We start from the raw sequence: 26,016 nt of genomic DNA, 5'->3' as shown, positions 1-26,016 counted from the left end.
AAAGGTAAAGACTTCTGACGAGCATTTCTCCAAGTACAACATAGTTGTTTATCAGGAGCAGTGGTTGTAGTAAAAACTGAAAATATGTCCAAACTTCGAGCCGATTACCTAAAATGTTCAGTTGTTGGTTGTATTAACGAACACAAGTGGCTGAAAGGGACAGAGAAGCAGGGTCAACAACCTGGACGGGGCGGGACATGAAGTGGCTCATTTGCATTTAAAGGGCCAGCGCTCAAAACTACCTTTCTGGTGTCATTACTCAGAAATAGGGTTGAAGATGGACCTGTGGAGTTGAATTAATGATGAATTCAGACCCAAGCAGAGCATTTGCAGTTTATGTAGAGCACAGGGAAATGTTTGAAAATGCAAAATTCCATTTTTAAAAAGCTTTAAAGCAATGGCTACTGCCACAGTACGGTGGCACAAAATATGAGTTTGTCTATTGCCACAGAGCCAATCAAATATCTGAATTCTGCACTCTTAATAATAATAATAATAATAATAATAATAATAATAATAATAATAATAATAATAATAATAATTAGAGCTGCAACCGATTAATCGACTCAAAGTGATCCAAAAAAATCATTCAACCACAATTCTCCTGAATCAAAGCTTTGTTTCCTTCATTTCTCTGCTGTTAAACATTGGTTCCACTGTTGTGTTTCACACGGACACTTATTGTGATGCACAAAGAAGCTTCAAATCAGGAAAACTGCAATAGAATATCTCCCTTCAATCAATGTGAGTCGATTAATCGAATTGGGACTTTTTGCATTGACTTCAAGCACCTAGTTGATTGATCAGTTGCAGCTCTAATAATAATCATAATAATAATAATACGCCACACTTATATAGTGCTTTTTTGGACACTCAAAGACGCTTCACAAACAAACAAAACAAAAAGAACAAAGAAAACAAAGGGGCTCAAGAAAACGCAAGTTTGAACAGGTGAGTTTTGAGTCGTGATTTGTAGTTTTGTATTGAGTCTGAGTTCCTGATGTTTTGTGGGAGTGAGTTCCGTAGGGTGGGGGCGGCTGCAGCGAAGGCTCTTAAGGTTGTTCCAGTGGCTGATTTATATTCATCAAAAACCCAGACAAATTTCTCATATGAGCCAAAACAGTTTCATGTTGTTTGCCTGCATGCTGAAACTGAAAGCGTGAATAGGCGCACAAACCAGCCTCCAGTCACTGCTACCCTAGTCTTTTCCTGTTACCGGATAGACACATGGCATGTGCGGCGCTTATTGGCACAGTACTGAGGCAGCAGGGTGACAGGTTACCAGTCTACACAGGATAGAACCAGGGTGCTGATTGGTTCTGTGGCAGTGCACAAATGAGAAAGTTAGTCCTGCAGTACTGTACCAATGGTCACTTGGATAAATCAAACCTATCCCATCCTGTGGCCTGGTTTTCTCCCCTTCAGGTGTTTCATTCCAGCACCGCCCTGCCGCTAATCAGTTGCTTTATGTAACAGAGTGGCGGGTCATGTGAGACAAGCACCTTGAACTCCTATCTTCGTTTGCCAAGATTGCGTCATGCGTCCCCTGTGGCTCTCGTCTGGACTCTGGCGGAGGCTGAACAGGTGATCCAGAGTGGCTGTGTTCACCACTCCTGCACCGACAGCTGTGTTTACACAACTGATAGACACCATTTGAGACATTTTACATGGTGATTTTTGGGTAGCTGAGTCTAGGCCACAGTGGATGTTCCCATGAGGCATCTCCTAGTGCACAGGTGTCAAACATGCGGCCTGGGGGCCAAAAACCACCCCGCCAAAGGGTCCAGTGTGGCCCCTAGGATGAATTTGTGAAATACAAAAATTATACTGAAGATACTAATAGTTAAGGATGTTAAAATCATTTTAGGTCAGTTCAATCTACAGTGGATCAGACCAGTAAAATATTATCATAATAACCTATAAATGATGAAAAGTGCAAATTTTCCTCTTTGTTTTAGAATAAAAAAAGTAGAATTAAAAAAAAAGGTACATTCACAGACTATCCTTTTACAAAAAATATATGAATAACCTGAACAAATATGAACAATCTGAAATGTCTTAAGAGAAGTATGTGGAATTTTAACAATGTTCTGCCTGTTACTAAATCTTTAAGTTTTGATTCACATGTATAAATGATCAACTTAGGCATAATATTGTTAACATTGCACTTTTTTTCTTTAGAATTTTCAGGTTGTTCATATTCGTTCATGTTATGTTCAAGTAGGTTTAAATATTTTCATAATGGAATTGTACTTTTCTCACTCAAAAACATAGAGAAAACCTTGGAGTTGACATTATTTAAAGTTCTTATTCTATTATTTATATCATTTTACTGGTCTGGCCCACTTTATATCATATTAGGCTGTATGTGGTCCCTGAACTGAAATGAGTTTGACACCCTTGTCCTAGTGACTCAATCATGACTTCAAACCCATCCAAATGTGCACCTCTGACTTGTTTTTTTTTATTTTCTGGGATCAATGCCTGAAGTGATATTGCAAAATCAGCAGAAAAACTGGCTAAGTAAACAGGAGGGCAGGGCATTTTTGAGGCACAAAAAAAGCAAAAAAAAAAAAACAGTGGTGACGCTGATAGAGGCGCACAGTTATAGGCTGAGACCCCCCCAGAAAGAAAGACCTAAAGTTGGAGTTTAACTGAGGGCAAATATGTGACCTGACACCAGCGTGATAAGGACTGGTGTTGGTGAGGATAAGCCTTTATGTGCAAATTACAGGCGCATATTTACACACACAGTCCAGACTGAAACCAGGATGATTCCACACTGTCACTAAGCTTTAAAAAAAAAAAAAAAAAAGTCATTAAAGTGCACCATGCAACACCAACACAATGTAAACTTGGCTTGGCGCGCTCTAATGCAGGGGTGTCAAACTCATTTTAGTTCAGGGGCCACATCCAGCCTAATATGAAATAAAGTGGGCCGGACCAGTAAAGTAATATAAACAATAGGATAAGAACTTTTGAGTGAAAAAAGTAAATTCCGTAAAATAAATAATACACTTAAATATGCTTAAATATGCTACAATACCCGCAAAAATACACTTAATTATGCTCAAAAATCCTACAATACATGCAAAAATACACTTAAAATTTCGTAATTAAAATGTTTACATCTACGAATTGTACGTGAACATAACATGAACAAATATGAACAACCTGAAAATTCTTTAGTAAAATAAGTGCAATGTTATCAATATTACACCTTAGTTTATCATTTATGCACGTGAATCACAACTTAGAGATCACAGTTGATCTACAAATACACCAAACATTAAATAACAAGGAGAATATTCTTGAAATTCCATGTACTTCTCTTAAGACATTTCAGATACTCACATTTTTTTGTAAAAGACTAGTCTGTAAATGTGAACATTTTTGTGTAATTTTACATTTTTTTTAGACTAAAACAAAGAGACATATTTGCAGTTTTCATTATTTATAGTTTATTATGATAGTATTTTACTGTTCTGATCCACCTTAATAAATAAATTAATAATAATAATAATAATAATGGATAGGATTTCATATAGCGCTTTTCTAGACACCCAAAGTGCTTTACATTATTGATTCATTCACTCTCACATTCTCCCTCTGGTGGTGGTAAACCACATATGTAGCCACAGCTGCCCTGGGGTAGACTGACAGAAGTGTGGCTGCCAATTTGTGCCTACGGCCCCTCTGACCACCACCACACATTCATACGCATTCATACGCCAGTGTGAGTGACACTGGAGGCAAGGAGGGTTAAGTGTCTTGCCCAAGGACACAACGGACTGACTAGGATAGAGCGGGATTCGAACTGCCAACCCTTCAGTTATTGGACGACCCGCTCTACCACCTGAGCCGCCCTTAGAATTAATTGACCTTGATTGATTGTTGATATTTATCCAATATCCAATTTTTTATGACTTTTTTTTTTTTTTACAAACTATTTTCTTCTTCCATCTACTTACAATGGGTAAAATTTCAAATGGCTATAAAAACATCAATTTTGTATCCCTATGTAGCTGGGATAGGCTCCAAGCGACCCCCGTGACCCTGGTGAGGATAAAGCGGGTTCAGAAAATGAATGAATGAATGACTGTTAATATTTTCAGTGTAATTTTTGTATTTCACAAATTCATCCCACGGGCCGGATTGAACCCTTTGGGGAGCCGGATTTGGCCCCCGGGCCGCACGTTTGACCCCCCTGCTCTAATGGCTTTTCTAATCACTTCTGCATATGATCCAAAACACTGGAATGAGGCATGTCCCGATCTGCAGTGCGCTTCTGCTGCAAAAACCTCCACTCTGCAGGCATTGCCACGTTTCCCCTTCTACTCAGTGTGTGTTTGTGTCCGTGCACGTGTGTGTGTATATGTATGTATGTATGTGCATGTGTGTGTTTGTGGACTTTTCTGCTTACTTTTGCACTGCAGGTCCACCATGGCCTGGTACCACTCGTCCTGGTCCGCCTCGTTCTCAGCGGCGATGGCGAAACTCTCAGCCCGGGTGTAGAGCACGATCATGTGCTTGTTTTTGGAGTCGGCCCGCTTGTTGATGTTAAAGCATGTCTCCAGAGCCACGGCTTTCTTCGGGACGGGGGCCTTTCCGCGGAATTTCTTCTCGCTCTCGTAGTACTCCAGCCGGGCCGGGCCGCGCTCCGAGGCGGCGCGGAGCACAAAGTACCGCCGGTGCATGGACTTCTGCTTGCGGAGGTAGCCGCTTTTACGCACGTCCTCGTAGCTGTGGGGCTCCCCTGGTTGGCCCTCCATGCTCTCCTCGTTTCAACACACGCAACTTCTGCACTCGCTCGTGTTTGTGTAGTATCTCCGTGGCTGGTCCACTCATGCCCCGGCTCTTCTGCCCCACTTCAACGCGGGCATGTGGGGGTCGGACCCGGGCTCCCTGTGATCCGAAGCCTGAACCGGACCGGAGGGGGGGTTGTTTTTGTGCAGCAGACGTCCGTGCTTCTGTCCTGCGTGTTTTCCGCTCACACACACCGATCAGTCCAAGTTTTCCAGGCGCACCGGGGTGAGCACATGCGGCGCAGATCGACGCGGAGCTCCCCCCCACCTCCACCACCGCCTCCTCCACTCCCACACTACGGCCGTCCGCGGAGCTTCAGCCGGGGCTACTTCCATCCACTGTGCACCATCCTGTTGACCGGGCCGTGCCGTGCCGTGCTGGGTTCTAAGTGAGGCTGCTGTCTGTAGCGTGGAGCTCCCACCGTGGATCAGGACTGTCACTCAAGCCTGGACTAGTACTCCGGAACATGGGGCGTTCAAGGACCAAGCCGGAGCTCGGAATTTGTAGCTGCCAACAAGTTGAGCGCACATTTCAGTCAAATAAAACTAACCCCCCCCCCCCCCCCCCCCCCCCATCAAAATCAGTAGAGTTTAACCCTGCAGAGGACAGTTATTCTACAGCTGTTCCCTTGTGTATTCATGTGTTTTGTTGTTTTAGTTCCACATCAGCCAACATAGTGGATACTTATGTACCATCCCATAATACACTGCAATTCATACCGTTACTGTAACTTTGCAGCTCTTGAGAAACCAGATCTGCAGTAACATATTTGAGTGTAAATCAACTGCTAATTGTTATTAGACTGTAATTAACAGGTTTTTTTTAAGTTGCTGTGTTTTGTTGTTTTTTGCATATTATTTGAGTGAGTAATAACTACTATTATAATATGTTAAAATGTGAGAAAACATCAGATTAGCGACATTAAAAAAACATTTATTTCATATTTTTTATACAGTATGACAGTAAATGAATGTTTCTTTGCTTCAAAAATTAAATGCATGGCATCCAGCTGAGTGGATATTTTTGTTAATCAATGAAAAATAGCTTTATAAAAAAATTAAAAAATTCAATAACATTGTTTTTTCATGCCTTAAAAGGATTAAAAACACTCAGGAAAAAAAATCTTGATTAAGGTTCTCATAATTCATGCATGAAAGGGTTAAAGTGCCTCTACTTTAATTAACATTTATTTTAACTTAACTTTTTTCTTATGTATTTTAACACTAATATCCATACTTCGTACTCCTCAAATCCTCAAAATAAGCTTTAGTTTTGGCACATTGCAAGGGTATTTGTTCATTACTATTTTCCACCGATTCCCTCACAAAATAAAAACTAATTTCAACCTACAACACATGACAAACAACAAAATATAACCTCGACGTTCCTGTTCAGACAGGCTTTTCCAAACTCACCGTGATGTTTAAACAACTGATTTTATTCCATTTACTATTTTATCAAATCATCATCAAATGCTTGATTCTTATTCATTCTTGTTTACTTTTTTCTGTTGCCCTTTGAGATTCTGCAAATGAAAAGTGCTTCATAAATTACCTATACTATTATTTTATTAAAACTTAGTAAAAAACGAAAATAAGGACTTTTTGTTTTTACTACATACTTTCAGCATCTCTGCTCATATCTGTTTAAGTATTTTCTCTGTTTAGATATGCTTGTTTTTGTGTATATGTAAAAGAACATATTTAGATCTGCATAAATGGAAAAATAAGAATTGAAAAATACATGAAGCAAAAGAAATCTTCAAGGACATACACCATATACGTAATATTTTAACAACGTCTTACTTCAAAATTATTCTATTCATTTACTTTTGAGTCATTTTTCGTGTTTATGTTATTTCTCATTCATTCATTTCCATCATGTTTAGGTGAGTCGTGTAAGTTCCGATTTTCCCCAGTGCTCTTGAACGCGGCGCCACTACCAGTGTTCTGGAGTACTGTTTCAGTGTTGGCTCCTCAATGAGTCCATCCTGTTCTATTTATTGTAGAAATCCCCTTCTGTCCCGTTTCAATATGTACGTAAAGGACGGACTCCACAGGCGCCTGTTTCACATTTAAACACTTTTATCTGATGCGTTAAACCCTCAAATGCCTCAATGCAGCGTGAAAAAGGTTAAAGGTTATATTTAATGGAGTCACATAGTAAAGCAGTGACTGATGATAGATAAATGTGTGTTAAGATGCTGTTATTGATCCGGAAACATGTCCAGACTTGTCTTTTTTTTTACCCTCAGACATGATGACACGGTGTTCCGTCTGGATGAACAGTCTGTCAGTCTGGAATAAATCACACAAAATATCACATAAATGACATTCTATCCTGCATCTATAGATTTGGATTCTTTAAAACCATCATAAATCATTTAAACTGATCTATATATAGTGTGTGTGATAGCTACAAAGGATGTCTATCTTTGTACGCGTGCTTATGCAGTATGCATGTTGTTATGCAATATGCTGCCAAAAGTAACCTTCTGCACGAGGTCACAGCAAACTGGAGACCACCTGCCACCTGCTGGTGATCAGAGATACTGCAGGAAGTGGAAACAGGAAAGAAAAGAAGATTCATTTTGTTTGAATCAGAGTTCAATATAAACTAGAGTTAAAATGAATTAATCCTATCTTATAACAGGGTTAATGAGTTCAAATACCCCTAATTGTAATGAGGCATTAAATTTTGTATTTATGTTTATGGCTGAGGAGTTTGTGATTTATATGTGTATTGTTTATTTCGGCTAAAATTTGCTTAAAGGTCTTATTTCTGTCTTTGTGCATAAGAAATCAATGTAAGTGAATCCCCAAAGGAACTTTGTGTTGGTAAATGTTATGCAAATTGACAGGATTTCAGTTCTGTTGCAACATGTTGATGGTCATATCAACTATATTTTCAGGTCAAAAATGTCCAATTTCATCACAATTAATGCTATATTTTCATGTCACAAATGGCCAAGTTCTATTTGAACTGAATTTACCTGAAAAACAAATATTCTATTCTTTTAGATTCCCCAATTTTTCTAACAAGATTATATCCTACATATCACATTTTATTTTTACAGGTTCAATATGGAGTATGGTGCTGATCCATCCTGCTTATGTTACGCCAATACATACATTAAGAATGTCACACGTCACTTTTTAAATCAACAGTTTTCTAATGATAAGCATTTTTATAATGAAATAACAATTCTATATTGTTATTTACTCTTTAATATGATGATAAACTATACAATAAATAATTCTGATCCTAGTTTTTGCACAGGGATCATTAGTGTAAACGGTGACATGGCTGCAGAGCATCAGTATGATGGGATCTGTAACAACCATGTCACATCCGTCCACTGCCACATTTTGTGTTTTTGTGTCAGCTGTTATTGTTTTAGATCCACAATACTAACATTTATGAATAAGAGGAGAATTAGCAATAGTAAGTATATAAGTTTATTCCTGATAAAGCACTGGTACTGACCAGAGCATCATGGGTAATGTCACGTCCGTCCACCAGCAAAAGTTTTCACATACACGTGCTATTCCAAATCCTATATTTCTGAAAATATAGTTTCCACTGTCAAATAATATCAGTAGTCTGTGCACAAATGGATTAGCATTATTTCAACACAGTTCTATGCATTTCTTACAACTTATAAGGGTTACAGTTGACAAAAATGGCCACTCATTTGACCCCCTAAGTAAATTTTAGCCGATTTGTAATTTTTTGTTGTTGTTTTTGTTTACAGCATTTGTAATTCTGCAGGTGTTAGTGAGGCCCAGGTCTACATACTTGCTATAATTGTGTGTATATTTACAAGTGTAAGTGTGTATATAAGAAAAAATGTCAATAAATATATTGTTTAAAAAAAATAATGAATCCAGATTCATTATGTATTTGTAAAATTAACTGAAATCAAACTGAGCATTAGTAAAGTGTGATTCTAAAGCCAGCAGAAAAAAATAACTTCAGACTCCAGTACGTTTTGCTGTTGCAACAGACATTAATATCAACAAGTGTTCCAAAATTTGAACAAAACACATACTTAAAGCATTAAATTTTATGCAGAGATTTTGAAAAAATCTGTGATTTTAACCCTTGAAGACCTAAACGGACTAAACATCTGGTGATGTAAAATGTTTAACCCTTTCATGCATGACGTCCACATTTGTGGACACAGTTGAAGCTCACTTTCCAAAGGGTTATAAAAGCAATATTGTCTAAACCACATGGGGGCAATTTCTATAGACTCTAAACAATACAGTGAAAAAAAAGTATCATCTTAGTTTTAGAATTTGGACTGCTCTGTGATCTCATAAAGTTAACCTCCTGAGACCCAGCAATGGGTTTTCTGTCCACAATGGGCTCTATGCACAGCCCCACTACTTCCTGATCTTCAGGTGGGTCCTTTATTTCCTGTCTTTCATTATTGGACACACTAATTAATCCAGGTGTGTCTGACCACAGTAGTCACAACAAGAAGTAGCAGACACACCTGGATTAACCAGTGTGCCCATTAATGAAAGACAGGAAATAAAGGACCCACCTGAAGATCAGGAAGTAGTGGGGCTGTGCATAGAGCCCATCGTGGACAAGAGTTTCCCTGCTTTATTCAAAAAAAAAAAAAAAAGAAAATCTGTCCACCGCAAGGGACAATCCATAAAAAATGTAAAAAATGCATCTGATGTATAATTTTTAAAAAGCCAAAACTTGTATATTCCTGGGTCTCAGGAGGTTAAATATCTTCTTAATGAAACCATATTTAAAATAAAGCAAAATGAAAATAAAAATTCAAAATGCATTTCAACTTTAGCCTAATTTTGAGTAATAAAATCTGCCTTAAGAAATGAAGCTTTTTTGTGTGTGTGTGTTATAATTCATGCATGAAAGGGTTAATACCTGTTGATCCACTAATCCTGTCAATCCATGTCAATAATTGGTTTAAAATATAGTTTGTCATCTTTTCATGGTCATCAGATATGACCCATTTGGACATTCAGAGGCCCCGTAGTTACTGTGGAAACACCATCATCTTCTACAGCATTGATTCACCAGTAAAACCCATGGAGTTGGATCAGTGACACACTTGTTGTATGTTCATTTAAATATATGTTTTGCTGAAAAAGTCACTTTTTTCTTCATTAAATTAGCTATTCTTCTTTGCAAGAAAATTTGTAAAGCAAAGAATGGCTAATTTAATATGAGAAAATGACAAAAATGAACATAACTAATTCATTTTTCTTCAGTTTTCTGTTTCGATATAATGACCTTTGACCTTTACTCGGAGCTTTAATAAAACATCTAGCTACTTGATCAGTGAAATAGATATTGAAAAATCCCTGATTTTCACTGGGGGAAAAAATACAGATAACATAATAGGTGAGAAATCAAATAGAATGGTTCAGTAAGTCACCACAGAAATAGTTTTAGGTCAAAACAATGAATCATTGTATCTGATAAGAATAGGCTTCAAACCAAGACATTTTGTGTTTTCACCATTTTAAAAATCTGACCTAACACAATAAACTAATATTGAAAAGGAAAACATTTTGCATAAAAACTCACCAAAATGCCTGATATATTGGGCTTGACCCTCAAATTTGAGATGTATCCAAAGCTGAAACCTACAATCATGAAAAAAAATACAACAATAAATGAGAAATTAAAGTCATTTACGGTAAAAGTTGTTTGCTAGCTTGCGTTAGCTGAAACATTATTTAGCTAATTAGCTGTAGCGCTCCACAGACAAAGTCTAATTTCTTGTCTTTTGTGAAATTGCTGTTAGTTGAATTAATGTAGTGAGGTTACCTGATAATTCCCTGAAATACCTGTGGTTGGAGTTTTGTTGGTGCAGCTGAACTTCTTACATTATTAGACTTATTATAATTATTAGTTATGGTTCGGACCATGTTTAGCTTCAGAGCAGGTTGAGCTAAAACGGCAGCCATTTGGAAAGGGACATGTTGTATCGGAGTTTTAAGATTAATAAAATAAGATACAATATAAAGTTTTGGTGCATCTTGTGTGATCCCAACAAATAATGTGGATATAGATTTACAATATATGTAGATGTAATGTTTAACTTTATTCACATCACTAAAGTCTCAGATCTGCTAAACTCTGCTAAACATGTTGCTAACTCATTAGTGTTTCCTGCAACAGAAAATACACAAAAATAAGTTTACTAAAAACATAGATTGTACTTATTTTTGTTCATTTTCATTTAATTAATCAAAAAATTGCTTTCACAACCTTAAATCCAAATGAATAAAATAAGCACAAAATCAGCAAGATGGAAAAGGAAAAAAAAAAAAAAAAAAAAAAAAACAGGCAGTAAGTATCATAAGAATAAAATAATCAATAAAAGGCAAAAAAAAATGAGAACACAATGAACCTAAATTTTTTTAAAAAATCAAATGAACAAAAATTAACAAAATAATCAACAAATTTTAAAGCAAAAACAACCAAAAATAATGAACTAAATTAACAATAGCATAAGAAAAAATGAGAATGTTTTTTTTTAGAGAAGTCAGGAAAATTGACAAAAAAGAAACAAATCCAGAAAATGCACAAAAATGGAAGAAGTCAAACAAAGTAAGCAAAAAAACAAAAAACAAAAACACTTGTTGGATAAATTAGAAAAAAAAAAAAATCAACAGTCAGCAAAAATAAGCAAAATAATCAACCATTTTTTAAATGAGTAAAATGAGTTGTCAAGACAATGACTACAAAATGAAAAAAGTTGACAAAATTACTAAAACTTGAATACTGTAAACAATAAAATGAATAAAATAATCGGCAAAAATATTTTTAAAAAAGAGCGAAATAATAAACAAAATGAAAATAAAATATAATCAACAAAATTCGGAAAACGGTTGACAAAATGAGCAAAAACAAAAGAATAATCGGCAAAAAGAACAAAAAAAAATTAAAGTGAAGAATGAAATGAAAAAAATGCACTAGATCAACAAATTAGCAAAATTTTTGCACAATAAAGACAATAAAAACATAATAATCAACACAATGAACAAAAACCAATGAAACATTTCTAAATTAAAGAAGTGATGAAAAACTGAATCTTGTGGTCACTGTGGGAGCAAATGAATGAAATATAATTAGATTAAAAGTGGCTTAAATGTGATCTTCCTTCTTCAACACAATAGAAATGATAATTTAAGCAGTTTTTTTTTAAATTTTATATTATTCTTGTTAGTGCAACATCAGTAAAACAACACAAAGAAAACACAGAAACTCCCTTAAGAAGCAACAAACTGATTTTATGAACATGAATACTTGTCATTACAAAGACGTTGTTACATGAATCTTTTTTGGCAAAAGAACAGGAAATAAACTCCGCCTCCATGTGAACCAAATACAAACAAACAAACAAACAAACAAAAACAAACAAACAGTGAGAAACATTTGGTCCGGTACATGAAGCGAGATGATGTTTAATACACATCTAAGTATTTCTGTAATTGCTTTTACATTCAGTAGCATCTCCTTTTAGCCCTCGAAGCGCATGCAGCCTGAGAGTGAAAACACACATCATCCTTCCACGAAAAAACAGTGACCGATGCAAAAGCCCGCCTCCATCGCCATGAACGCTCCAACCGGTGATTCGTGAACTAGCTAACTCGATCGTTTGTAAAGCGGGAGACAACACTGATTACCGACGGGCTGGTTTTTTTGCACTTTTAAGCAGGAGATGAAAGCAAAGTAGCAGCAGCAGCGACGTGTGTAATATACGTACGTGTGTGTGTGTGTGTTAGGTGTGTTTTCTGCAAAAAAAAAAAAAAATCATAGAGGCGTCATTTACTCGCGACTCCCACAGAGCCCTGAGGTGGCGTCTACTGGCACACGAACACAAACACGGCAGGCGTCGCCCTCACACGCACAAACTCTAATTACATTCACGCCTTTTTTTTTTTAATATCCTCCTCAATGACACGTAAACACAGACGGAACAGGTAAAGACCAGGTGGGGGTGGGGGTGGGGGGGCATTGAAATGGCAGCGACTCCTCAAGTTCACTTCACCCTCAGTTCCCAGAGTCGGATGAGTGGTAAAGTAAGGAGAAGCCAAATGGACGGGTGGACGGGGGGGTAGGGGTGGGGGGGGGTTCAGATAAAAGGATTCCGTGACGTCCCTCGACTCGGGTAAACATTCCCCTGAAAGACAGAAAAGACAGAAGAGGCAAAGTGAGAACAAGTACAGAGGACTTCCACTTCCTGTCCTCTGCAGAAAAAAACAGAACCTGCTAAAACTACCAATTAGACCCCCCTTAACCCCCCCCCCCCCCTTCATGATACTGAGGAGCACTCAGTACTACACACATTCTTTACAGCAGTAGAACAGATACCACAGGTAATGAGTGAAGGTGAATAAACCATTAAATATGTTGTTTATTGAACCCAGTGTGCAATGTTTGTTTGATGTCGTGATCAATTTCTTTTTCTTAATTGTGATCACTTTGCTTTGTGTGTTTGTTTGTTTGTTTGTTTGTTTGTTAGCAACTTTACAGGAAAATTATTCCAACCATCTTTACCAAATTGTACCCACAGATAGGCCTAGGTCCTGGGATGTACCCATTAAATTTTGGACCAAGTAGGCCAAAGTTCAAGGTCACAGCAAGGTCACAAAATCTACAATTTTCCTATCTCTAATCATTGAGCAATTTTTGAAAATTCATTAAAAAATTCAAAACAACTCCGATTAGCCTCCAATTTGATCCACCCGTAGCTTATAACAATATTTTGTATCTGGAACAAAACTGTCCACATCCACTGTGGATTGTGGACTCTGTGGACATTTGCATTTAACATTGAAAATCCCATTTATGACACATTTTTCATTATAACTCAACAAATATTGATTGGAATTTAATATAATTTGACATACACATGACTGGTACCAAGCGTCAACTTTTTCTGCTGTATGGAACAACCTGGAAACCGTTCAATTCAAAAAGAAATAGGGGATCCACACATGCCCACTGTTCGGGGTGCTTGGCGAAGGTTTGCGTTCTCTGAACACTTGCTGCTTATTTTTTTTACCTCCACCAAGAAGGTTATGTTTTCATCGGGGTTTGTCTGTTTGTTAGCAAATTAACTCAAAAAATTATGGACGGATTTTGAAGAAATTTTCCGGAAATGTTGATACTGGCGCAAAGACCAAATGACTAAATTTTGGTGGTGATTGGGGGGGGGGGGGTGTGATCTGCCTTGGCGGAGGTCTGTGCTCTCCGAGTGCTTTTCTAGTTGTTACTATTACTTACATATTACTTATATATCATTATTACAGCTTTTTGCCGGTTATCACTTTATTATAACTTCTATCCTGTGATTATTAAACTAGATAGACAGATAGACAGACAGACAGAAACTTTGTATCCCACCACCCCAAGGGGAGGCAAGGGGTATTTTTTCTGGTTCGGTTTGTTTGTTTGTTTGTTTGTTTGTTTGTTAACACTCTAGCAGCAAAACTAATGGTTGAATTCATACCAAATTGGTTTTATAGATTACCAGTGACCCAGAATAGATGTCATTACATTTTGCGAAAAGTAGGTCAAAGTAAAAAAAAACATTATGAATTTTTAAAATCTTCCCATTTACTTATAATGGGCAAATATGTGGGAGGGGCGGGGTTTGTTGTGCCTGGCACCACTTGTTATTTGTTGTCTCTACTAGTACTTTCTAATGTGCAATTGCCTGTGTTCTCACGACTGTTTTTATAGTTTTTGTTGTGTTTTTTCTTGTAATATTTGCTATATGTGTATATTCAGTGTTGCGCTGTTACTGGAACTTTAATTTCCTGAGGGTTTTACCTAAGGGATCAGTAAAGTTCAATCTAATCTAATCTAATCTAATCTAATCTAATCTAATCTAATCTAAATAATAAAACAACAAGATGAACATTAGATTAGATTGTTTTGTTCACAATGACTTTCCCGTCATTCAATAAAAATAATGAAAATAAGAGTATCTGGTGGATAATGTGGTAACACACATAGATCACATAGGACTGAGGTTCAATTCCTGGACCCTCCCCATCCCATCATCCCATCTGTTTAGTACCTAAAATATACATATAGAAAGAAAAACAAATGAAGCACTGAATTTGTCATGTATTTTTTGTTGCCTTCACCTTAGATTCACTAAGGGCGTGTCTTTTTGATCAGAAGAAATGACTGAATCCACGGTGAAAGTCATGAATCCACTCTCTGCTTAACCCATAAAGACCCAGTGCTACTTTTATGTCAGTTTCCAAATTAATTTTTCTCTCTTTTTAACCTTTCTTAAGTGATTTTATCAACATTTATCTGTGTAGTATCCTCCCTATTTTGCATTTTTTTTAATGAAAATCTTCTATCCATCTATGCACTGTCTTCTGCTTATCCAGGGGCAACAGTCTAAGTAGGAATACCCAGACTTCCCTCTCCCCACACACCTCCTCCAGCTCTTCTGGGGGGACCCTGAGGCGTTCCCAGCCCAGCCGAGAGACATAGTCTCTCCAGCGTGTCCTAGGTTTTCCCTGAGGCCTCCTCCCAGCGGGACATGCCTGGAACACCTCCCCAGGGAGGTGTCCAGGAGGCATCCGAAACAGATGCCCGAGCCACCTCAGATGACCCCTCTCGATGTGAAGGAACAGCAGTTCTACTCCGAGCTCCTCCCTGATGACTGAGCTCCTCACCCTGTCCCTAAGGGTGTGCCCAGCCACCCTGCGGAGGAAACTCATTTCGACCGCTTGTATCCGGGATCTTGTCCTTTCGGTCATGACCCAAAGCTCATGACCATAGGTGAGGGTAGGAACGTAGATTGACCGGTAAATCGAGAGCTTCGCCTCTCAGCTCAGCTCCTTCTTCACCACGACAGACCGATACAACAACCGCATCACTGCAGACGCTGCACCGATCCGTCTGTCAATCTCACGCTCCATCCTTCCCTCACTCGTGAACAAGACCCCAAGATACTTAAACTCTTCCACTTGGGGTAAAGACTCCCCAGAAATCTTTTATTTTCCCATATTTAATTCACTGATCATATATTTTAATCATTATGCTGAGATTACATTTGAGGGTTATTATACCAAAAACAGAGAAAACTGAAGAAAAAGTGACTTTGTTTAACTGAACATAAACCAAGTGTCTCTATCCACTGTCATTTATCAAACTCCATGGGTTTTACTGGTGAATCATTGAGCCTGTTTACATGACTGTAAAAGTCTGATAACTGGGAGTAATCAGATAATTGTAAAAATCAGATTTAACACGTTTACATGCACTTAAGAAATGCAATAATTGAAACACTCTGGTTTAGAGGCAACAGTCCATTATCGGATTTCTTTCAGAGTACGTACTATGTAGTGCTGGTAGAATTCATCTTCCTGTTATTGTCTTCCACTCACATTTGACTATGTAACTTCCATTCTGTATTATTTTAATTGTGTTAATAACGCATGCACAGATGGAATGAAATTACATCAGATTAACCTGTATACATGCAGGAAGACATCGGAGTACTGGGGAGAAATCCAGGTGTTTTAATCTGATTTCTCATAATCAGATTACTGTAGTTATCTGATAAAGCATATCAGATTATCCTGTTCACATGATCACTTAACCTTCCTCTTGTGTTAGTTTTCTGTTATCATTTCTAATGTTAACGGGTCAGTTTTGACCCACGTCTTAAATCCGCTGTAAAATACACTAAAAACATTTATCTATAATCTAATTTGTTTCTCATCTCTTGGTCACCTTGTTAGGCTTCCTTATCCATGAAACTATTGGTTGTAATATTTTTGGTGTGGGCCTCTGGGCCTGTTTTTGTTAGTATACCCCTCGACGTGCACTCTGCAAGTCACCAACTCAATACTGAAGTGACCTCACATGTCTGGACATGCCCATCTGTGCTTGTTTTGTTTTTGTGCAGGTAAAACTAGATAACAAGGCAAAATGAGAATCCCCAAAAGCTCACATGACTGGGAGAGGAGTTGGCTGTCAGTGTGTTGGCTAACAGTGCACTTATGATTCCAGTTTGGGCTCTAATTATTGCTTTAAAATCTTATTTTTATAACTGGGTCGAAACCGACCCTAACAACACAAAGGTCATGATTTTAACCGGAGCATTTCATAATTTAGAGAAAAAAAATTTTTTTGTATTATTTTGTTGAAATAAAGGTTCCTGACAAAGTCAAAAAGCCTTGATGCAATACACAAATTTTTCTCCAGATGTGTTTCCATGGTAACTACAGAACCTCTGAATGTCCAAATGGGTCATATCTGATGACCATGAAAAGACGACAAACTGCATTTTACACCAGTTATTTACATGTATTGAAAGGATTAGCGGATCAACAGGTATTAAACAGTTTAGATCAGTAGATGGTTTTGGTCTCCAGTGGATATTTGGGTCTTGATGGGGTAAAAAAAAGACTTTTAAGCAATTTTTAAGGCTACCATGGTGTTTTGATCCAGTGTATTTACTTACTTGATATAAATATTCAACAGTTTAAATATAAGTTGGCGTCTCACAAACTGTTACATTTGTTCAGGATGATAGGTGGCTTGCTTTGTGATGTTTTTGTTTGTTTGTTTGTGTTTTTTGTTTGTTTTGTTGTATGAGTGTTTTGTATATGTTCTGTTCTGTATAAAAACACAATTGTTTAGATATTTTTTGCACTACTGCTGTAAAAAACTCAATTAAAAAAAAAAAACTGCGAAAAAAACAAACAAAACAGGTATTAAACAGTTTAGATCAGCAGATGGTTTTGGTCTCCAGTGGATATTTGGGTCTTGATGGGGTAAAAAATGACTTTTAAGCACTTTTTAAGGCTACTGTCTTGTTTTGATCCAGTGTATTTACTTACTTTGATATAAATATTCAACAGTTTTCCTGTTTCTAATAAAATCAAAGATGCAGTTTCTGATGTGGTGTCTGTTTTTTCAAGGCTGATCAAACATCCACCAGCCGACATCCTCCAAACAATTCTAATGTTAAGCAGTAACTGATACAATTCGTGGATCAAAAGGTACTAAATACTTTAATATCGGTGGATGTTTGGGTCTTTATGGGTTAAACACATTAAAACAGTATCTGTACTTGTGTTGTTGCCACCTCTGCTTGTTGCCGGGCAGAAAACGTTACTCACGGTAAAAGGATTCACCGACATCGGCCGAGGGACTTTGGGCTGAGAGTCAGAGTCAGCGAACGAGGCAAAACCTGCAACACACATTTAGAAAAACAGAAAATACTGGGTGAGGACAGAGCTGACATTTTCAAACCTGAAACCAGAAACGGCAGATGATGAGCCCAACGTCGGCTCACGTATACGGACTCTGTGAATTGATATTCGTGTGCTGTCGACGTCCACGGCTGAAGTAAAGAAGCGTGTGCTTGATCTGCAGCCAATGAACATTCAGTACAAGTCACGCAAGCAGAGCACAGAGATATGTACAGAATGAGAATGAACATACAGGTATGTACTCTGAATTATTAAACAACAAGAAAACACACAGAGTCATAGTGGTATTATTCTGGATTTTGGGTTTAAGCGTTTTCAAAATGAACCCATGAAGTGTGGCAGTTCCCAAATGAATTTTTCTCGCTATTTAACTTTTCTTAAGTGATTTATCACAATTAATTATTATATTATTCACTGTCCTTTGTGGTTTCCATTATAAATCGTGTATTTTTCTGTCTTTAATTTCCTGTATTTCATTCAGATGCTCATGAAAAAAAAAGGAAATTCAAAGGTTATTACATCAAAACAAAGAAAACTGAAGAAAAAGTGACTTTTTCAGCAAATCTATCATTAACTGAATGTAAAAACAAGTGTGTCCATCCACTGTCATTGATTCAACTCCATAGGTTTTACTGGTGAATCAATGCTGTAGAAGATGATGGTGTTTCCATGGTAACTATGGAGCCTCTGAACATCCAAAAGGGTCATATTCAAACATTAATGCACTATTTTTGTAGACTTTTCATAGATATACATACTGTTAATATTGTGTCTATTCATATTTAATGTCTGTCTTTACTTTGTTCTACTTTAGTTCTATTCTTATTTGACTTTTTGCAAAATTTTATATTCTAATTTCTTATTTTGCTTTTTAGTTTTTGTAATTTTATATTTGCTCTATTCTTGTTTTATTACATATTGGGTTTTTATTCACCGACTTGCACTGATTGGAGGAGCACTCAATTTCAATGCATACACAATGATAATAAACTGTATTGTATTGTCTTGTATTGTCTTCTATTCTATTCTGTTCTATTCTATTCTATTCTGCTGATTTCTCTTCTTCCATTCTCATGTCCATCCTCACTATAACACAAGACAATTCACACTTCAAGTTGTGGAAAATCCTTCTAGTTTCTGCTTTCTGGGACACAGTGTTCTGGCTGGAAATGCTCAGAGCAGTTAGAAATTAGGTTCATGAACCGGAACGACGTTTCAGTTCCATGTTGGTGGAAAAGGGACTCGCCATACTTTCCAATAACATGGACCTGGTTCTGTTCCACCATTAAATGAGGTGAAAGTCACCACATGTTGAAAATTTCTGAAGGTGAAAAAAAAGGATGGACTTAAAAGTTAGGATTTCAGTCTTTTACTTCTGTTTTATCATATCATATATTGAAAAAACATGTGTAAATCATGTCTGTAATTGTCACTGACTATCGAACATTGTTTTTGTTCCCATAATGAGGGTGTTTATCATAGTTGGTGGTAAAAAGGGTGAAAGTCACTGATTTTTGACAGGTTTTTTGGTCACTATTGCATATTTCATACAAATATGTTACAGGATATAATGTTCATGTGATACCATATGTCCAGAAAGTCAAAGATCAGCATCACTATGATATTTAATATTAAATACAGTTGCGGAAAAAATTATTAGACCACCCTTGTTTTCTTCAATTTCTTGTTCATTTTAATGCCTGGTACAACTAAAGGTACATTTGTTTGGATAAATATAATGAAAACAACAAAAATAGCTCATAGTAGTTTAATTTCAGAGCTGATATCTATCCATTTTCCATGGTTTTCTTGATAATAACCAAAATCACTTAATTTCTTACATCAATATCTACGGCATTGTACTGACAAAAACAATGCTTTTAGACATTCCATGTTTTCTTTTCTGTCTGTTTTATTCACGATACACACAGGAGTTAGTACTTGATTGCATAACCATTGTTTCTGATGACTTTTGATGGTCTAATAATTTTTTCTGCAACTGTAAAAACACTTTTCAACTCCACACCTCTCTGTAAATAGCTTGTAAGTGCAAATATGTTTCTCACTAGAAATAATTAACTGGAATCAAACTCGACAAAATTACTGATTACGACACTTAATGTATATTTCTATAATGTTATTTATCTCCACTTTATTTGTTTCATTACATAGTATTTTAATGAGATCGAATTCAATCATACAAATTTATCGATTGAAAAACAAACCTTAAATGGTCTATATGTAGCATTTCTACTTTTGAATATTAAAAAAAAGGCTAAAATTAGTGTTTATAATAAAGAGCTGTGAAGTTCTTTCAAAAATGCCAATGTATTGAGTTGTACAAATATGAAGTGGATTTATCTCCATTACAGGCTGGGGGATTTATGTGACCACTAGAGGGAGTAGTGAGTCACTGTGGAAAACCAACCCCTTTAACCAAAGCATCAGAAAGTGACCAGAGTGGATGAGAACCATTAAGAAACAATCTTTAAAGTCAAAGAAAATATATGATACAAATACAAGCCGTTGTTTTCTCCCCAGCTGTAAATAGAGCTTGATGATGAAATGTCAGCATTTCCTCTACACAGCTGAGTTTGATTCTGAGGCTTAGGAAAGTTAAAGTTTTTATGTGATGCTATTATCGTTTGTAAGTTGCCGTTTGTTGATCCATGGTGTGTCAGTTCTGACCTTGTTTCTTTGATTCCAAACAGATCTTTAGTTCAGCTAATGACAACACAAACTCTACAGAAAGTGGATGTGATTTGTGGTTTTACTGTGGTTGTTTTCAGTGTCAAAACAGAGCTAAGCTAACAGAGCTATAATGTAAACTATCAGCTGAAGCAGCACATTTAAGACACCGTGTTATTATGAGCGACTATTAAAATAAGTGTCTCTGAGTTTTAGTTTGAAGAACAAAATACTATAGAGATAAGTTCCATTTCACCAAAAAAAAAAAAAACACTTAATATGTGCAATTAAATTCCCTCAAAGCCACAGCGTGTTATATGAATCTTCTCAGACACAAGACTGTTTTCTAGTTTACATATTTGATGGACATTTTTCATGAAGACATTATTTTATTTGTAACTACTCACCATTGGCTTCCTGGTTGTTGGCTGACTCATGAGGAAATGCATTCTGGGTAGCAGGGGCTGGGAAAGAGACGGACGGAGGGAAAATGGAGGTGGGTGAAGTGACGAATGCACTGGAGTCACCTGAAAAGAAGAAGTACGAAAACAGAGCTGAAACGCTGCTGTTACAGTGTTTTATTTTGCATTAATGGAGCCTGAAGGTGACGTGAACACAATAAATCACTCATTTCCATCATTATACACACGTCACATCTGATGTGCAATATGTTTTAAAGGGATAGGTGCAATGACAGAATCTTTGCTTGTGTGAGTGATGGGTTTCTGCTTGTTTTTTTCACCTATTTATTTTAACTGCAATCTACTTAATTAAGCTGCTTTTATTTACTTTTGTATTTTTATAGTAGGTTTTGGTTGATGCACAGATTAGACGGCACTTTTAGTTTCACTGTACTTGTTACAATGACAATAAAGATATACTATTTTAATCTGTTCTATTCTATTCTATTGTGTTCTATTCTGCTCTGTTCTATCTATTGTGTTCTTTTGCGTTCTATTCCACTGTATTCTATTCTATATTGAATCATTCTGTTTTATTCTGTTCTATTCTATTCTGTTCTATTCTATACTGTTCTATTCTATTCTATTCTATTCTGAATCATTTTATTCTATTCTTTTTTATTCTGTTCTTTTCTATTGTGTTCTAATATGTTCTGTTCTATTCTACTGTACTCTATTCTATTTTGAATCATTCTGTTCTGATTTATTCTGTTCTATTCTATTGTGTTCTATTCTGTTCTATCTACTGTGTTCTATTCTGATCTACTCCACTGTATTCTATTCTATATTGAATTGTTCTATTCTGTTTTATTCTGTTCTATTCTATACTGCTATTCTGTTCTATTCTACTCTATTTTATTCTATTCTATTTTGAATTGTTCTATTCTGTTTTATTCTGTTCTTTTCTACTCTATTTTATTCTATGCTATTTTGAATCATTCTGTTCTATTTTACTGTGTTCTATTGTGTTCGATTCTATTTTAATTCTGTTCTGTTCTATTCTATTACAGTTTAATTCAAAACATAAATGTGAATAAACATAGATTTCTTTACATGTTTACATGCATACAAATCAATTTTTGTGCAGAATCTATTGTTTAATGACCCTTTTAGGCGAGGCTTCAGAGGACGGTCGGAGGAGTGTCGGCTGCCCCCCCTCCCCTCCCTGACGGACATTTACATTTACACCACCTGGTGCCTCAGCAGAGCTCAGATCATCATCAAGGACACTTCACATCCTGGTTCTCAGCTGTTTGACCTGTTGCCCTCTGCCAGGTGCTACAGGTACATCAAGGCCGTTCCCACCCTCAACTCTCACATGTAACGACCACAGCCATTAATATAATACACAATGTACAACATACCTATCACTGTGACTGCTGCTGTGGTGCTGCTCAAAATACTACCTCAATATTCATTCATCCGCTGCAATAATAATAATCATACGTAACATGTATTCATCTGTGAGTATTAATCACCATGTGCACTATAATTATCCAATTTTCAACCATCCTGTGCGATACATTTTTACATTCTTAATTTTTATCTTCATATTTGCATAAAAAGTAGGAGTGTGTTTTGGCAAGAATCTGGCAATACGATACAAATCACAATATTAGGATCACAATACAATATATCACGATATATCATGATACCGTTAAAAATGCAATTTTTTTGTTTGTTTCTTTTTTTAAATGATTATTTCCTTGAAGAATTGAATTACACCAGAAATATTCGCAAATACTAAACACATTTTTATTTGATCACAACAGGATCTAATGCTATATCACAAAATTTTCCTGTGTTAAAACTTAAATTATGTTTTACAGACATTACAGTTTAAGATCCTGCTCAAATGTTCATATTCTATCGGTTCATAACTAACATCGTGACATTATTTTTGTGCAATCCCAAAAAAGAAACTAACATTATTTAATAAGAGTGTTAAATAATAATAAATAAAATATTAACAAAAAAAACCAATAATGAACCTCCACAATATCTGCATTTGAATAAATACCTAAAAATATCGATACAGTACTTTTTAATATCGATACAGTATTGTGAAATGAAATATTGCGATAAATTGCAGAATCGATATTTTCTTACACCCCTAATAAAGAGCTAACTGCACTGTCTTGTAGGACTTATCTTGTATATGTTTTGCACTTAATATTTTATCTATAATTATCTGTTTGCACTGAAAAAGGAGAAGCTCTCCAGTTTCATTTTACATTCAGTTTAATGACAATAAAGGGCATTCTATTCTATTCTATTCTATTCTATTCTATTCTATTCTATTCTATTCTATTCTATTCTATTCTATTCTATTCTAAACAACATGAAGGTTTAACATCATTAACTCATCATGTGGTGTGACCAATAACTGAATCAATAATCATTAATAGCAATAACTGAATTGAAAATTCTTCATTTGTGGGGTTCAGTGTTAATCAAAGATAGAATACACTTAAAAAAGCTTAAAAAGATGCATTTTAATGGTAAAAAAAAATCCTATTAATGAAGATGTGAAGCCTTCGTCATCTGAACTACAATCGTGGAAAAATTATTAGACCACTCTTATTTTCTTCAATTTCTTGTTCATTTTAATGCCTGGTACAACTAAAGGTACATTTGTTTGGATAAATATAATAATAACAACAAAAATAGCTCATAGTAGTTTAATTTCAGAGCTGATATCTATCCATTTTTCATGGTTTTCTTGATAATAACCAAAATCACTCCAGTTCTTACATCAATATCTATGGCATTGTACTGACAAAAACAGTGCTTTTAGACATTCCATGTTTTCTTTTCTGTCTGTTTTATTCACATGATACACACAGGAGTTAGTACCTGATTACATAACCATTGTTTCTGATAACTTTTGATGGTCTAATAATTTTGAAGTGTGTAAATCTGCACCAGACTGTGAGTGAACTGATTTTCTGGGCCTGTTGATCTGTGTCGGAGCTGTTGTAGAAGTCGTGGTGGGTCTATGTGTGAAGGGTCTCACCTCCTGAGGCGCCGCTGAAGGGGTTACTGGGGGAGAGGGCGACGGGCGGCTGGGAAGAGGAGCTGGAGCTGGAGGTGAATGGGTTGGGGAAATCTGAGACACAGGGAGGGAGGGGGGCGAAGGGGAGGGGGGGTTAACAGGGTACATTCCACACCATTCAGAGCAACGGGGCTCTCAATCACACTCATGGTAATTAGAGGTGTTGGGTAGTGTTTAAGACCACCAAACTGATTAGAACTGATTATACAGACCAATACTTATATGCATTTAACTCAATTTGTCCCAGTGTTAGGATGAGGTGAAATATCCGATTAATAGGAATAAAGATAATAATAATATACACATGCAAATAACGTGAGTGTTTATTGACTGTGTTCAACAAAGACATGAAATAATCTAAATATTTGTGTGGTTTTACGTTGAACACATTCTGTTTGTCTGCACTGGTGACTTAGGCTACGTTCAGACAGCAGGTCTAAATGCATAATTCGGATTTTTTTGCTGAATTCCGATTTTTTTGAGCGCTCGTTCATATTAAACATTAAATGCGACTTCTTTCAGTTTTGAGTATGAATTGAATGCGACCCTGAAGTGACCCGCATGTGCAAAAGAAGTCCTGACGTAATGCATGACCACGTAGGCACGCACTGTGTTTATGGAAGTAAACATGTTTTTCCCACCGCTCCTCCTCCTGCGACACAGAATTGTGACGTTGGTAGCATTTCATAGACGTAAAGATCGGATAAATGCGACCTGGCCATTCAGACTGAAGTTGTTATAGGTGAATAAATGCAGGTTTGTTTGTTTTTTTTTAATTATTATTTATATTATAGGGATAAAGAATGGTTATCTATTGTCTGACCCACACTCTGGAGCAAAAGGTGGCGGTAATGCACTAATAAGCTGGATGCCAACCGCCATAAAACATGAAGAAGAAGAAGAAGAAGATTGAAGTAACATTGCAAATAGGGATGTAACGATATGAAAATTTCATATCACGGTTACTGTGACCAAAATTATCACGGTTATCATTATTATCGCGGTATTGTTGAAATTGTGCTCAAAATGTTCAAAAAGCACCAATACACACACTGAAATAATTTAACCAAGTTGTATTTTGAAAAAAAAAACAAAAACAAAACAATAATTGGTACAATGTACTTTCTGTTGGCAGAAACATTCAAATATTAACCCTTAGTGGTCTGAGCCTATTTTGTCCATTTTTCACTCCTTTTGATTTTGCCTTTATATACTACATAAACAAATGTTTACTATACCCATGTTTGGTATCTTTTTTTTTCAGCACAACTTCATCTATCTCATCTGCCTATTATTTGTTTCACTTTAACCTACTATAAAAACATAAAAGGACAGAAAACACAAAAAATATATATGAAATCCGGTTTGAAAAATGTATATATTTTATTGCATAAATAACGCAAAGATGCTTAATGAATCTTTTCAAAGACTTTAAAAGTGAATATCGGCTCCAAATATTAGGTACAGAAAATTAAGATTGTAAAAAATTGAAACTACACTAAACTATTTGACATAAAAGCAGATCTTTACATAGGGTTTTTTTCCCTAAAAGTGCGGTAATCAAACATGGTTATCATGATAATTAGAATTTAAACGGTAATACTAACCATCTGCAGTTTTACCGCGGTTCATCATTATACCGGTAATCGTTACATCCCTAATTGCAAAATATCAGATATGTACTGGATTTAGGACTTAGGAAAGTGGCTTGGGTGGAATTTGAAAAAATGGGATTTGTGCTGTTGAATCTGTCTGTAAT

At 36.3% G+C, this 26,016-nt stretch overlaps 2 protein-coding genes across 5 annotated transcripts in view; both read right to left on the bottom strand.

Annotated features, from left to right (window-relative positions):
- Window positions 1-5,267, bottom strand: part of LOC115438402 (insulin receptor substrate 1-B) — a 96,590-nt gene extending 91,323 nt beyond the window's left edge. The window contains exon 1 of the mRNA XM_030161999.1: window positions 4,424-5,267. Within this exon, the coding sequence (XP_030017859.1) occupies window positions 4,424-4,772 (349 nt within the window). The 5' untranslated portion in view covers window positions 4,773-5,267. The remainder of the gene's footprint in view (window positions 1-4,423) is intronic.
- A 6,801-nt stretch (window positions 5,268-12,068) lies between these two features.
- The window catches only part of agfg2 (ArfGAP with FG repeats 2), a 35,235-nt gene continuing 21,287 nt past the window's right edge, over window positions 12,069-26,016 (bottom strand). For 3 of the 4 annotated variants that reach the window (XM_030162006.1, XM_030162007.1, XM_030162009.1), the window contains 4 exons: window positions 24,219-24,311; window positions 21,149-21,268; window positions 17,961-18,031; window positions 12,069-12,982 (listed from right to left, as the gene is read on the bottom strand). In XM_030162006.1, coding sequence (XP_030017866.1) covers window positions 12,935-12,982; window positions 17,961-18,031; window positions 21,149-21,268; window positions 24,219-24,311 — 332 coding nt within the window. In that variant the 3' untranslated portion in view covers window positions 12,069-12,934. The remainder of the gene's footprint in view (window positions 12,983-17,960; window positions 18,032-21,148; window positions 21,269-24,218; window positions 24,312-26,016) is intronic. The other variant, XM_030162008.1, reaches the window with a different exon arrangement.

The sequence above is a fragment of the Sphaeramia orbicularis genome, chromosome 18 (genome assembly GCF_902148855.1).
Source record: "Sphaeramia orbicularis chromosome 18, fSphaOr1.1, whole genome shotgun sequence".
Classification (NCBI taxonomy): Eukaryota; Metazoa; Chordata; class Actinopteri; order Kurtiformes; family Apogonidae; genus Sphaeramia; species Sphaeramia orbicularis.
The sequence above is the reverse complement of the archived record's forward strand: the minus strand, read 5'-3'. Positions and strand labels throughout refer to the sequence as shown.